Below are 16,063 nucleotides of genomic sequence, written 5' to 3'. Positions count from 1 at the left end.
TCAAAGCAGTTTCCAAAATCGAGCGATCATTTGTACACCATTTATGCAATTGAAAGCCACCTTTTTGTAAAAGTTCACTCAGTTGTGAAATTAACTCTACTGCGTCTTCTACTGTGTCTGAACCAAATAGGACATCATCAATATAACAATTGTGTAATATTATTTCAGCTGCCGTTGGGAATTTAGCTCCTTCGTCAATTGTTAGTTGTTTGAGTACGCGAGTAGCCAGGTATGAAGCGGAAGTAGTGCCGTACGTAACTGTGCACAACCTGTAAGTTTTAATCGGCTTCGATGGATCATCTCTCCAAAATATTTTTTGGAAATCGCGATCTTCACCATGAATTTGAACTTGTCGATACATTTTCAATAAATCGCCAGTAATGGCTAGATAGCATCTAAACCTCAAAAGAATAGTAAATAAGTCGTCTTGTACCTTGGAACCATTCATTAGCGTGTCATTAAGCGATATCTATGATGTAGTTTTGGCACTAGCATTGAAAACGACGCGTAGTTTTGTGGTAAGACTGGATTCTTTTAGCACGTGATGATGAGGTATATAATAATGAAAATTTACTTTATCTAAATTATCATCGGATAATTCTTCCATGTGTCCAAGTGATAAATATTCGGACATGAAGTCTTTATATTGTTGATATACTTCAGGAGTTTTTATTAGTCTTTGTTGTAGACTAAGAAAGTTGCGAAAGGCTGATGGTCTGGAATTACCTAACTCATTTCTTTTAGGCTTGAATGGCAGTTTTACTGAGTAACGACCATTTTCACCACGCACGTGATTTTCCACGAAATGATTTTCACACAATCTTTCCTCTTTAGTTAAAGGTTTCGATGCGGGAATTTGTTCCAAATCCCAAAATGATTTAACTAATTCCTCCGTGTTTACGTTTAGCGTATTGACTGAAACCTGCTTACGGTTTAGGAATTCAAAATGTGTAGTTCCAGCAATTACCCATCCTAACTTAGAACAACATGCAAATGGAAGATTTTTGCCCCTTTTAATTACCTCGCCATTGATTAAAGTAAGGAATACATTAACTCCAAGTAAAATATCAATTTCTCCCGATTCATGAAATGTAGGATCTGCTAAAGTTAAATCTTCGAAATTTTCATATAAATTCAAAGGTAATGTTGCACTTGGAATGTTTCCTGTAATTTTGTCTATTATGTAAGCGGACGTTGAAATTCTGTAATTAGTATTAAAATGAGGTGTAAACAACAACTCAACTTCTCCAGTAGTAGTTGTATTGAAAGTACCTAAGCACGACACTAACATCTTCGAATCCTTTATGCTCAATCCTAAATTGATAGCTGTTTTCCGACGAATGAATGATTTTTCACTACCTGAATCTAGTAAACATCTACAATTTATGAATTCATTTTTTGAGTTTTGAACCTTAATTAAAGCAGTACACAAAAGTACATGACTACGTTTACCATTAGCATGAGCTACAAAATGTTTATTTTCATAGTTGTTTCTCAAACAGTTGGAGAAACCTCACTCAAGCTGTTTTCTGGTTTAATTTGCGATTTCGGAACAAACACTTGTGCTTCCGGTGAAGAGAAACTAGATGCACTTTTTGGTTTGAAATTATTTTCTAAATGCAAAATGCTATGATGATGCTTAAAACAATGCTTGCAGGTGTTTTCACTCTTACACATTTTAACTTTATGGACATTAGACAAGCAATCAAAACAAAGTTTATTAGTCTTAACAAACTCTATTCGTTTTTGCACTGGTAAATTTAAAAAATTAGAACACCTGTATAAAAAATGATCTTCTTTACAAAATAAGTAGGTAGAATTAGTAATCAGAGAAGTAACCCTATTATAAAAAAAACGAAAGAAAATTCTGATTTATGCGTTTTACTAATTAAAGGTTTACTGTTCTGTAATGTTCTAGCGTAATTCTTCAAAAATTCTATAAAGTCATTCAACTTTGGTATTTCGTCTTTTTTTAATTGACGCTCCCACCACGATTTTGTTAAAACGTCAAGTTTTTGCAAAATAATATACAACAACAAAGTATCATTAAAATTATCTATCGTTTGATCTAATATTTCCAATGAGCGAGTTATTTCGTTTACGTTATCTACTAAACTTAATATCGATGATGCAGATTCCTTTTGTATTTGTGAAACGTTAAGAATTCTTTTAATAAAAGCAAATATCTGTTCTCTCTTATTAGAAAATTTCTCTTCTAGTAAATTCCAAGCAATACTGAAATTTTGATCAGATATGGGAATTGACTGAATAATGCGATAAGCATCATTTTTCAAAGAACTCTTTAAATATTGTAATTTTTGAGCTCCAGATAGATTTGGATTGTTGCGAACACTAGCGTTAAATAAATCTTTAAATGTTATCCATTCAGTTAAATTTCCGCTAAATGGGGGTAAAGATAATTTCGGTAACTTTAAACTTTCAGAGATTGATTCAGGTACGACAGGTTTGTCGCCATTTGCATTTACGACCTTGTAAATCTTTAACTTACGAATAATTTTTAAGTGAACCTCCTCAATTTTCTCTAAAATCGACTGTTCTTCCTCAACGAAAGTGTCTATTTTTTCATCATCACAATTTGTATAAATTTCTCTAAATAGAGATTTAAAATCTTCCTTAAAGATTTTACATTTTCTAAGATTAATTCAGCTTCAGCATTATCTAAGTTATCATAATCTATTCTCTCGATGAATTTCGTTACCTGTGTTTTCAAAATTTTCTTTCGTTTTTTTTCTATATCTGACATTTTGAAAATATTCTAAATTCTCGATTTTACTAATACTTTAAACACAAAAATAGTAGCAATAAAGAAATCTCAAATGCAACTAAAATGCGTTAACTATTTCACTCACCTCGAACACTGTATCCATGGTCGATCTTTACAATATGGTAACTGGTAGTTTGGCGACATTTTGGAGGCGATAAAGGTTACTACCTGGGACTTTGGTAATAATGTGAGCAGTACTCAGTTCCGATTACGCATTATTTTGCGTGAGGGAAATGAGAGATAATGGGATATGTCATGTGATATTAATGGACGAATTACGGTTCTTTAATCGGAAAAGGGGGGAAATCGGGAAAAAATCTGGAAATTTTGTATTTAGCTTTATTCTGTGTTGTGTGAAACAGTGTTGGTTAATTTTTGGATCCCATGGCCCTAACTAAAGTGAATTCGAAATGGGTATTTAGGTATTGTGATAAAGAGAAGTTTGCTTTTTATTTAGCGGAGGAAGTATGGAGGAAAAATTCGCAGAAAAAATCTTTCAATAATTTTATTGAATGAATTAGAAAAGTGTATCCGCCACGTAATCAAGATTCTGAAGAAGATTAGGTAAGTTAGTATTTTTAATTATTTAAGGATATTATTTTTATGCATTGTTCTAAATGTAAGGTGGAAAGGAATTTGGTATTATTGGGAAAATTGTTATTAGCAATGATTTAGTTTAAAGTAATTAGGATTGTAAGGTAATTTTTATTAATTTAATGTATGTGCTCATTTATATTTTAAGTAGTGTTTTTGAATTTAATTATATTTTAATGAAATGATAGTTATTTTGTGAATTTTATGTTTGTAGGAATTTCGTATATGTTTTAGTTGAAGTAAACGTGCATAGAAATAATTTAAATATCTGACACTAAGTATTTGTAATGGTTGCGGTATGAATTCGTTGGTGACGTTTATAATATAATAGATGATTTAGAGGTAAAAGTTTGTGGATATTTTATTTATTTTATATGTGGAAATGTTCATATTTGGAAAGGGTAAATACTTTTTCGCGATCAGGTAATTTCATATATGTTCTTTTTACCGGGTTTAAAGATTGAGAAAATTGTCATGTATTTTCGTGAAATTTTTCTAATTTATGAGAAAAAAGCAGTGTACATTGATATAGTGAGGAGTGTGCGCAATGCCATTTTTGTGCAATTCTGGGATGTTTTTTTAAGTAAAAATAAGTCGACGTGTACATGGTTTAGTGATATTTTAATTAAATGATAGTTATTTTGTGAATTTTATGTTTGTAGGAATTTGGTATACGTTTAAGTTGAAGTAAACGTGCATGGAAATAATTTAAATATTTGATACTAAGTATTTGTAATGCTTGCGGTATGAATTCGTTGGTGACATGTATAATGTAATAGATGATTTAGAGGTAAACGTTTTGGATATTTTATTTATTTTATATGTAGAAATGTTCATATTTGTAAAGGGTAAATACTTTTTCGCGATCAGGTAATTTCATATATGTTCTTTTTACCGGGTTTAAAGATTGAGAAAATTGTCATGTATTTTCGTGAAATTTTTCTAGTTTATGAGAAAAAAGCAGTGTACATGGATATAGTGAAGAGTGTGCGCAATGCCATTTTTGTGCAATTCTGGGATGTTTTTTTAAGTAAAAATAAGTCGGCGTGTACATGGTTTATGTGTATGTGTTATTTTGAAAAACGCGTAAGGAGTATGGTATTGTGCACTTTTTCCCAATTTTGCAGTGAATATTTGTCATGATTAAGCAGTTTTGTTTGATAAAATTTCTAGCATAAGTGTAATTCGGCTAGTAGATTGTTGGAAGAAGTGTTCAGTAGATAAAAAGAAAAGAAACATGTCTTTATTTCGTGAAGACAAAATGGCGGCGGGGAAAAAAAAATAGAGGGTTGCTGTAGGAGAGTTGGTTGCCAAATTTTCGCCAAAAAATCGCCAAGTTACCATAATGTAAAGATCAACCGTATCCATTCCTAACTCTTGAGAATTCTAAACCGAAATTGCATTATCAACACCAATACGGACACGTAGAATTCTTATTCACAAGCGCGGGGTTTTTTCGAAGCTCTGGCTCGACGGACTAAAATAATGTAGCGAAGCGGTATCTTAACTTTAAATTAATAAACCTAAGAATACATCACTGCGAGTGGACTGTAAATTTAACCTTTATTCGGTAGTTTGAACTTTCGAACACAACACACAGCACAAAGTAAAACCACAGAGTTAATTAGCGGTTTTAAGAATGCAAGAACAAAATGCGAGCTGCGCATACAATCTGCGCATTGCGAAATAATCTCACAGACAGGCAGAGAGCTCTGGTGGCCAAAACAGCAATTCTCTTCAAACCTGTTACTTCAATATCCATTGCAATGACATTTGAGACCGCCTGCTTGGATAGCAAAAGGTGTCAAATCCCTCTGAAGCGAGATGGCGCTGCTATCGTTACTGTTTACAAAAAAAAAAAAAAAAAAAAAATTCCTTTTAGGAATTGCTTTAGTGGCAAAGCAGAGTTAGTGTGGTTGCCTGGGTGTCTTCCACAAATGAGTAAAATAAAGATAATGAGATATTGTAATTTAGTTTAATTAAGAGTTACAGTCCACACTGAATTAGCCGGACCAAAGGGTTTATTTCCCGTCGTAACTCTATCAAATGACCTCTTTCTAACACTGAACAGAGCGAACCTAAACAATCAAATAGATTTTGTGAACTTATCAGAAAGACCATATAGATGACGAAAATGCAATGGATTTTATCCCTCCCAAAACTAAAGGTCATGTTCCCCCAATTGTACTCGATGACTTTAGTGCAGGTTAGAAATCATTAAAAGAGAAAATGGAAAATAAAGACATCAAAAATATAAAGCCAACATGAAAGGTAAAAAATTACCATTAGAGTTTACGAAATTGATCATTCAGATTTTTCACCAAACTGCTACAAATGCGTGGAGTGGAGTTCTAGAGTTTTAAACTGAATTCTGAAAAACCGATGAAGGTTGCTAAAGAAGACTAACCTGGGGTTAATCCAACAAGAACTCATAAAGAAATTCCTATACTTGAAGTTAGACAACTCACCTCAGTCAGAAATGGAAACACTGTTAATATTTTAGTTTTTCAAGTTGATCTAAAACGCTCCGTTGAAGGCAAAGGAACCATCAAAGGTTTAGATGTATTTATTGAAACGCACAAGTCGAAGCCAGAGCCTGTGCAGTGCTATAAGTGCCAAAGGTACGGATCTTTGCCACTTCAGCCCTAGATGTCTTTAGAGTGCGAAACATCATAAAACTTACTTATGTACATAAAGAAAGAAGAAATTAAACCAGCTTCGTGCGCCTTATGCAGTGATTCCCACGTATCATCATATAAATGGTGTGTTAAACACTCAAAAAATATACGAAAAGTAATAGAAGCAGCTAGAAATAAAAAAGAATCCGCAAAATCAGCAAATCAGCAAAATTTCATTTTTTCAAATAAAGATTTTCCTTCACTTCAAAACAAATGAACGAAAACTTCCTGAACATTCATCTGTATGGTTTAAAAAAAACTCATCAAGATCCACCAAAAGAAAATGACTCATCCTTCTTCGGATAAGATTACGATACAAATTCAAAAAAGTAAAAGAATTCTTCATAAAGTTCAAAACAGCAAAATCCATTATGGATAAGCTGGAAGTTGGCATAGCTGTCGTAAGTTTTAAAGCCTCAAATTTGAATTTTAGTCACCTTCTATCACGAAAAATGCAATTCAATAGTTTCAGAAGCATAAGTTTCAGTTTTTCATCCTTCATCCTCATCTCCTATATATATATATCCATCGAAACTTGTAGCTAGCTTCTCGTATCTTAGTTACTCTGTATACATTTACTTCTACTTTTATTTAAACAAAACTTTTTTTAATTTTACTCATCTTGCAAAGAATGAGCTTTGTTTAATACACTGGCAGAGCCGAAAAGGACTTTGTTTACAAATTTTGTGCTATTATTTTAACTTAGTGTATTACTTTTAGTGTACTTTATTATCTCATGAACTCATATCTTCATATTTCCGCCTTCGTGCGACATTGTACTAGTGTACATGATGTGTTTTTAAACCAAGCAAAAGTTAATATGTTATTAATATGTAATACAGTGGTTAAAACGCTCTTTTGTAGTTGTGTCCCAGAAGTAAATAAACGATCTTCAATTGAAAAACGAAATTATTTAGATATAGTTCAGATATTTATGAAAAGGACAAAATGAGGATAACAGATCAAGAAAATGAACACGATGATGAAATTATCAAATTAAATTTTCTTTTAAATAACTATAAAACAAAAATGTCTATTTTTATATGATTTTTCTTCTAATAAACATAGTAAGATAATCATGCATGTTATAATAATATGCTTTAAAATATGTTTATTTTCGTTCAAGTATTAATCAATTAATTTTAAAATGAAGGAAAATTTTATGTGTTAATTATATAAGTATCAAACAAAGTGGAATAATTCAATGAGAAAAATTTATTTTGCAACAACACTAAATAAGATATCTTGACACTACAGTGGAATATGACTACGGTAGATTCTTTCAAGGCAACTACTTCTGAAAATGATCTGCATTTATATATAAGAACATACATTTACATTAGCTGTATAAAACGGTTACATCTACCGAAAATAAAAAGTATCTGTATTCGTGAGTCTTAAAGAGTATTCACTGTGTTTGTTCTATAATATATTTTATTTCAAATGATAGATTAACTTTAAAATGAAATATTTTTAGACCTGATATATACTGTCGAGGCAAAGCAAAGCTAAAGCTTTAGAATTTCAAACACGAATATTTGTTTATAATTAAAGTAACTTCTTGTATCTATAGAATTCTTAACGCTTTTTTCCTTATTAAAACTATGTACAAAATTTCAATATTAAGTTAAAAGGGCAACTTTTATTTATTTATTTAGCATATAAGTTAGTAATTTTTTTCTATTCCATGCTAAAATGCTCCGCTTAGGTCAGGCAGATTTTATATATATCTATATATATGGACCAAAAACTAAGAAATTTTAAACCTAATTCAACAAAGATACGAAAGAAATAAACTTCAGTACCAGTAGAAACCAAAATTCCCAATAAATATGTAAAAATTATCAACGGATTGTCATCAAACCAAAAGAACTCCCGAAAACTACAGATATGTGAAATACAACAACAAAAAAAAAAAAAAAAAAAAAAAAAAAAAAAAATTATAACAGCTCACCTAAAAATTCTGTACGCCACTTGAGGAATTCTGAAAATGAATTAAAAATATACAAAAACAAATCCATATGAAATAAATTTAATGCCCAAATAAAGTAAAAGAAATATAAATTTTTAAAGAAATTTTTTTAAAAGAAAGACACATTTTTGCATTTCAAATATCTGTAGTTTCCGGAAATTCTTCTATTTTGGTGTTAATTAGTTGATAATTTTTTACATATTTATTGGGAATTTTGGATTTCAGTGAGATTGAATTTCATTCCTTTTCTGTTTTGTAAATTTGGTTCTAAATTTTTGTATATAACTGATAAATTTTTCAGCAGCATATTGCGCAGAAATAATATTATTAGGATAATTTCGTTACAAATCTGTTATATATATTTATATAATATATATATACATGACGTATGTATGTAATGTGAAAATATTAATAGTAATGTATTGTAAAATATGTACACTCTGCATAAAGAAAAAAATGGTATTTCTATAACCGTCGTTTTACAGAGCACATTGACGGAATTTAACTTGCGTATTTCATGTCAGGAAAGCGCTACTTAGGAGATTTACATATAGCATTATTCTAACACAGGTATTTTGACACAAAACCGAGCTTTTTCTGAAATGTCATACCCTTTTTTTTTTTCATATTTCGATTTTACTACTCAAATTATGTCCAAGTATTTAATTTTGTAAAATTTGGTGAGAAACTTGTCAAGAAATTCAAAAACGTATCCTGGCGCATTTTTTTCAGTTTGCGCCAAGAATAATTCACTTGGCTAAATTCTTAATTTATAGTAACTATTTTCCTTTCCCTTTTTTCGCTGCGCATAAGCGGGAAAAAAGTTCATCGTTCACTCTTTCAAATAATTTTAATAAAGTGCGTAAACCACACTTGGCGTTATTGTCGCTTATAACAAATATGCCATATTCCAAAAGGCGCCAATATATAAAGTCACGTATATCTTTGGAAATTTCAAATTGAAAGCTCTAATTTTTTTTTTTTTTTTTTTTTTTTTTTTTTTTTTGCAGGCATGCTTAGAAATACATCTACTTTAAGAGGACGTAAACATTTTATAGATAGTACAAAATATTTTTCAAAAACATTATGAAAATTACTAAAAAATATAAAATTTTAAAGCAAGTCAGAAAATAAAGGATCTGCGAATTTCATTTGGATTGAACCTAAATTGAACACAAAAAAATTAGCACAAAATCGCTAACAATCCAAACATCAGGAAGCACTTATCAACGGATATCAACAAATTAATTTTAAAATAAAAACCTAAATTAACTCAGAATTAATTAAAAGAAGAATGAATGTTTCAATAATAGATAATTAGCAATATATTTTTAAAATATTCGCCAAAATAAGATACGTTATTAAAACGACTAAGAATCGAATTGTAAAGCGTAATTTACGTAAGCAGCATGTGAATTTGTGATGAAGTCAGTGGTCATGTGAGCATATATAACTATGGCATCGCCCAAAATTATGAGATTTCTGTCGGCATGCCCTACATTTTGCGACTTTTCAATTATTCTCCTGTTACTCCATGTGAAAAAATTCTGACAATATTGCTGTGAAATGCTTATAAAATTGTATAGACTACAATAAAAATTTGTATTTTTTTCAGAGCTAGAACGTCGTGTAGCTGACCTTCTGGGCAAAGAAGCAGCTCTATTCGTTCCATCGGGAACTATGGGAAATCTTGCATCTGGTAAGTCAGTGATAAGTAAATGCATTCTAGTTAACTTGACACGTGACGTTAAATACAAAGTGCATCTAAAAGGCGAAAGCGTCACGGATATATCAATACAAGGAATTCAACTCTGAACTAACAACTGAGAAACTAATGCTCTCTTCTGTCTTATATATTTTTTCTCCAGCCACCGAGAAATTTCTAATACTTCTCTAAATTATTAGAAGACATAAGAGAGCCGGATACAGTTACAGCTACTTGGAAGGTCAGTTACAGTTTTCAATTAAAATACCCATTACAGTTATACAGGGGCTGGACCAAAGTGTCGCCAAATGGTTGGCAAAGTTTATACGCGTTCTAATACTATTGATTGCGTCTGTGGTTGGAATACGGTCGCAGACACTTAACCGACACTAGTTAGCCGACAGGATATTTAGCCGATACGGACACTTAGCCGACAAGACATTTAGCCAACAAGGACAGTTAGCCGAGGACATTTAGCTGACAAAGACATTTAGCCGACAAGGACACATAGGCTGACACGGAAAATTAGCCGGCATTGAATCTCTCTCTTCCTAATGCTTTCAGGTTTCTAATACTTTCACATTTCATTCGTACTTTGTTCAACAGAACATGCTAGATTCATTTCCATATAAAGTGGTTTCGCTTCTCCCACTAATGAAATTTCTTTTCCCTGTCAGGAAGTAGCGTGATTCGCCCTACTCCTCGCCGCACTGGAACTACTTTTTTTTTTCTGAAATGCTATTTACACCCTCAGAATGCTATTTGTATGTTTAGGCATCGTTTATTTATTAATCTGTGATAGGAGTCCGGCCTAGGAATTCGTGCCTCGCGGCCTGCGACAACCTAACAGAAGTAGGTTGGGTTTGTTTGGTTTACGTAATTACGGCAAAGCCAGAGGGCTGTCTGCATACGGTGAGGGATACCTTCGTGGAAGACATTCTAACGAAAACTGGCTCGTATACACGTTGCACATGGGGAAAACCACGAAAACGCCCATGCAGCCAGTCCATTCTGTTGATTGGAATCAGCTACGTATTAGGAAATAGTATGTGTGTGTGTGTCTGATTATGGCAAAGCCTCGAGGACTATCTGCCTAAAGGGAGGAATGCCTTCGTGGAGGACTTTTTAAGGGAAACTGGCTCGTATACACGTTTCACATGGGGAAAACCACGAAAACGCCCATGCAGCCAGCCCGTTCGCGGGATTCGAACCTCTGACCGAACTACCAGTGTTCAGCGACTTTACCACTCGGCTGCTGGTGAGCCATTAGGAAATAGTAAAGGAGAAGCGAATGCATAGGTGCGTGTTTGCCATGTTTAGCTGTTTCTCGCTCGTTTGGCTCAATGTACATCTTTCATCGGCTTTATTGTTGCCGATCTCGAGTTTTTCCGAATTTGAATAAGCATTTATTTCCAGGAGCAGCCTCCCCCCCTAAAAAAAAAATTGTTGGTAAGAAAGCATATAATTACTGAATTTTTATTTTAAAATGTTTTATTTATTTGTTTTTAAGCAGTGCATATCAGCAGCACATTATTAAACAATTGGTATCAAGCTTATTTCCTAATGAAATGATGAAAATTAAAATGTATATTTTATTTCTAAATCCTCTAGTCAGTATGCAGTTAAAAGTATCTAAATGAGAAGAACTTTTTTGCTAATGCAAAATGCAATATTTATAGTTGTATGTATTAACTGTATTATTACACATGTTAAATTTCGTGCAAAATGTAGTACCTTTGAAAGTCCTTTAATAAAAAAAGGAAACGCATTTCTCCATTATTCTTAAACTTTTGTATGAACCAAATGTAATCTAGCAAAGTGATTTAATGATGTCATGCGTTTCCTACCATATAGAAATAAATTTAAACACATTCTGTACCAATTCAATTAATTCAGCTTTAAATTTAAAAGTATAATTTTGAGCAATGTTTTATTTTTATATGTCATATAGATAGATTATAACAGAATAGACTTCATAATATTTGATACATAAATCTAATATTATTTAACAAACATTAACACAGAGATCCGTATCATTTTCCCTTGAAATGTGCTGTTTTCCTGTAAAATGAACAAAAAGCTGTTATTATTCACAAATTTATATTAATATTTATATCATTTATAAGATTCTTAATTATCCTTAATAATTATTCGTAGTATTATTTCCATAATTTAATTACGAAAAAATCATTGGAAATTTTTATTGCTATTATATTATGCTATTGAGAATTTCACTTAAAATCATTTAAAGTTTTTTTAAGTCGCAACATTCAGAGGGTTGGTACCTTGATTTCCTGCTTCAAGTTTGAGTCTCTAGTTAATACGTATGTCCTTGGTTTGGTTTGATTTATTCGATTATTGAAAAGCACTTAAGTACTATCTGTCCAAGAGGAAGTATACCTTTGTGGAGGAGTTGTAGTCTCTGGCAAGCGGTAAAATGACTGAACACTGACAGTTTTGTCCGGAGTACAAATCCCGGCCCATGGAAGTAGCTGCATGGGAATTTTCGTGATTTTCCTCATAGATATTGTGGATACGAACCAGTTTTTTCTTTCTTTTGCCTCCCCTTAGGCAAAGAGCCTTAGAAGGCATACCTTCCCTTAGGCCTGGAAGGCATCCCTCCTTTGCTATGTCCAAATACAGAAAACTAAACCAAGCCTTCTTGGATGACCATTTTAGGAAAAACCAACTCGTATCCACGTGTTTATGTTTTTCCCTATGTGTGGAAAACGCCTATGCAGTCAGCCCGCTCGCCTCATCATTATGTCCGACTTCTCCATTAAATTGTTAAGACCACCCTCATATTAACTTACATGCTTTGGCTCATACTGTCATTGCAAACAACCTTCCTATTGTGAAAATACACATTAGTTACATATTTGCACTCTTTTAAAATTCGAATACAACTAGTTTGGAATAAAGTTAACTTTCAGTTCTCATATTATATTACTTTTGTGACCTCATATTTATCAAATAGCTTAGAACTAAAGCTTAGCTACTCGGCAAGCCCTATAAGTGTCTTCACTACTCCTGTGAATTTCAAAATATAATACGTATGTTGATATTAAAAAGGCCTTGCACCTTGACGGAATTATTAACAACATATTATGCAATTTGCTTTTCAACATTATCGCCAAAGTCACTGGAATTATCAATGCCTTCCTCATTCTTAAGTTATTTTAATTCTTAGAAAAGCCAAGCTTGGATCCTGGTTCTCAGTAAGCCTGAAAAGGACAGAACTAAAGTAGAGAGTTTTCGCCCTGTAAGATTGCTTTCCAATTTTAACAATATTTACGAACACATTGTATTAAAAAGGGTGAATCTATATCTTTAGCTACTTCCTTCCGATTTGTAATCATTCAGAAAACAACTGTCTACTTCAAAGTAGCTAATCAAACTAGTTGCATTTATTGCGGCAGCTTTGCACCACAAAAAATGCACAGAAATCCTTGGCGAAAGCATTCGACAGCATCTGGCATAAGGGGTTAATTTAAAACTGATCAAGAAAATGAGGAAAGTGTTCTTTTCCTCAGTTTCTTCCTTACCAATCTAATTTTTAGCGGCAGTCAAGGAAATGCTTATACAGCGCTCAAAAACACCACTGCAGAAGTGCCCCAGGGTTATTGTCTTGCGCTCATTCTCTACCTCCTTTGCGTAATCAATTTCCCAAAGATAAACTGGACCATAACTGTATGTTAGCTTGGAACGCCGAGGATGCGGCAGCAGCTGTGAGCTCTAGGCAACTGTTATGGAAAATTCTTATGTATTTTTTGTTGTGTATAATTATTGCGTGTTATTTTACTGTGCATAATGTATTCTTAGTTATTATATTATTTTATTGTGTTTAATGAATTTGTATTGTGCTTATTTTAAAATTAATGTATAATATTTAATATTGTTAAACTTAACGGCAAAGCTCCTTTAAGTTTAGCAGAATGTGTGTTAGAGTTAAAAGGGCGCGGTTGTATTTCCGTTTCTCACGAGTAGGCTTCTTTGGAGGTTAGAGGTCACTGTCCAGCTGCATTTTCCCCTTTTTCGCGGGGGTTGAAAACACGTGTTTTTCTCGTTCAGAGGCGAATAGTTCTAAGGGGCGGCGATTTTTTGACAGAGTTATAGGTTGGAAACATTCTTCGTTTGCGTGGGAAAGAAAGGGTCTGTCTTCTTGTAGAAAGTTCTGATTTTCTGAGAATTTCAGTGGCTATTTATTACCTTTCTTCTAGTTGGCGAAAGGGAGTCCAAGTTTCCTTAAGATTGGCTAAATTTTTAATTTTAGTGTTGTTTGAGCCAATAGTGATTTTGAGGCGTTTCTTGTAACCGAGCTTTCTTAAGCGGTTGAGCCGAGGTTTGTAAAACCGAGGTTTCTTAAGCGGTTGCACGAAAAAAAGGAGACGGATCTTTTGGACTTGAAAAAAAGAGATTTTTAGAGAAGACTTTTAGCAGATTTTTTTTGGAGCCTTAGCAGGTTTGCTACGTTGACGGCGGCCCCTACGGGGCCGGCCGCGGTCAGTGAGGTGCTGAGATAGAGCGGAGGAAACAGACAGACAGACAGACAAAGTAGACAGATGTCTTTTGTTGCACCCGCTAAGTCTTTCTGCACCGATGGGCAAAAAATCAAGCATAGGTGCGAAGGAAAGGTATATACACTCACGTTTGTGAAAATTGCAACACCATGAAGGACTTACGCGAGTGAGCTGAAATTTTCAGGAAATGCAAAGTAGCGCATGATATGCAAATGATTAGAATTGCAAATCCGTAGCGCATGCTTATGCTGAGCAGCGCCCTCTGAACGGCTGATGGATCCGAATAAATAGACGGCTGTAGCGAGGCGTGTATGGTTATCGGTGGTTATCTGCTAGTGGTAAACGTTAACTCAATCTGTACTTATGCCTCGTCGACGAAAGAGAGCGAGATTTGAACAACTTACAGAGTTTGAACGAGGGAGAATCATCGGCCTTCGTGAAGCTGGACTGTCGTATCGTGCAGTAGCCTCTCGTGTGCAGCGTAACAGCAGCACAGTGATGCGCGTTTGGAAGCAGTGGACGGACGAGTGTCGGACAACTCGGAAATCCGGGAGTGAACCCCGAAATGTGACGTCAGCTCGCGATGATAGACACCTGGTCCGCATGGCGCGGACGGACCGCACAGCTTCCTCTAGACAATTGGCAGCACTGTGGTCAATAGCTACAGGTGTTTCATTGTGTGCTTCATCAATTCGTAGACGTCTGCTGCAGTGTGGACTGCGCGCACGGACTCCTTTATACAGGATCCCCCTAACGCACGACCATCGCCGCCTGCGGCTACAATGGGCCAATCAGCATAGAGACTGGCGTGCTGATTGGCAGCATGTCGTGTTTTCTGACGAATCCCGCTTTAATTTGTGGTACCATGATGGTCGCATTCGTGTCAGACGCTATGCCGGTGAACGCCACCTTCCGGAGTGCATTATCGAACGCCACAGTGGACGAACACCCGGAGTTATGGTCTGGGGCGCCATAGCATATCATAGACGATCTCAATTGCTACGAATTGTGGGCAATCTGAACAGCAACCGGTATATCCGTGAAGTTCTACAGCCCGAAGCTGTTCCCTTCCTTCAAAGCTTGCCAGGCGCTGTATTTCAACAGGACAATGCCCGCCCTCATACTGCTCGGATTGTTAAATCCTTCTTTGCAGCGCAGCAGGTACAGCTTCTTCCTTGGCCTGCGTGTTCCCCGGATATGTCGCCAATTGAACATGTGTGGGATGTCATTGGTCGGCGTCTTGCTCGTGATCCTCGTCCTGTTGCGTCTGCAGACGAACTTTGGGTACGCGTACAAACGATATGGAATGCTCTTCCTCAGTCAGACATTCAAACTTTGTTTGACTCCATGCCACGTCGTGTAGCAGCACTTATTGCGGCGCGTGGTGGCCACACAAAATACTGATTCTGATCTCTTGTTCTTGTTTGTTTGCTTTGAACATTTAATCATTTATTTGTACCACTACCACTCAACTGTGTATTAAATTGCATTCAATTATGACGATTCCTTCTTGGTGTTGCAATTTTCACAAACGTGAGTGTAGAAAGGGGTGCAATTTTGTATTTCAGAGGAGAGTAAAAAGGAACTTTTAATATTTCAGAGGAGAGTAAAAAGGAACTTTTTTAAATTTTAATATTAATTATTTTTTTAAATAAGCATTTTATTTATTTATTAAGTTAATGGTCATAATTTATTATATGTGTACTATTTTATCAATTTGAGGAACACTGTATTAATATATACTTTTAATTTAAATAGATAGGAAATATAGACTAAAGGAGCAAAAACTACAACTCTATACATTCATTG

The 16,063-nt window shown here is 34.2% G+C and overlaps 1 protein-coding gene across 8 annotated transcripts in view; it reads left to right on the top strand.

The window, feature by feature from the left end:
- Positions 1–16,063, top strand: part of LOC118201287 (uncharacterized) — a 144,607-nt gene that overhangs the window by 15,971 nt on the left and 112,573 nt on the right. For 7 of the 8 annotated variants that reach the window (XR_015041233.1, XR_015041232.1, XM_085817064.1 and 4 more), the window contains exon 2: positions 9,645–9,728. The exons of the other annotated variant lie outside the window; for it this stretch is intronic. Coding sequence is in view for 5 of the 7 variants with exons in the window: in XM_085817064.1 (XP_085673190.1) it covers positions 9,645–9,728 (84 nt within the window). In the remaining 2 variants the exon portion in view is untranslated. The remainder of the gene's footprint in view (positions 1–9,644; positions 9,729–16,063) is intronic. 8 annotated transcript variants of the gene reach the window in all.

This window comes from Stegodyphus dumicola, chromosome 5 (genome assembly GCF_044657685.1).
Source record: "Stegodyphus dumicola isolate Sdum_Otavi_A_Nest chromosome 5, ASM4465768v1".
Classification (NCBI taxonomy): domain Eukaryota; kingdom Metazoa; phylum Arthropoda; class Arachnida; order Araneae; family Eresidae; genus Stegodyphus; species Stegodyphus dumicola.
The sequence above is the reverse complement of the archived record's forward strand: the minus strand, read 5'-3'. Positions and strand labels throughout refer to the sequence as shown.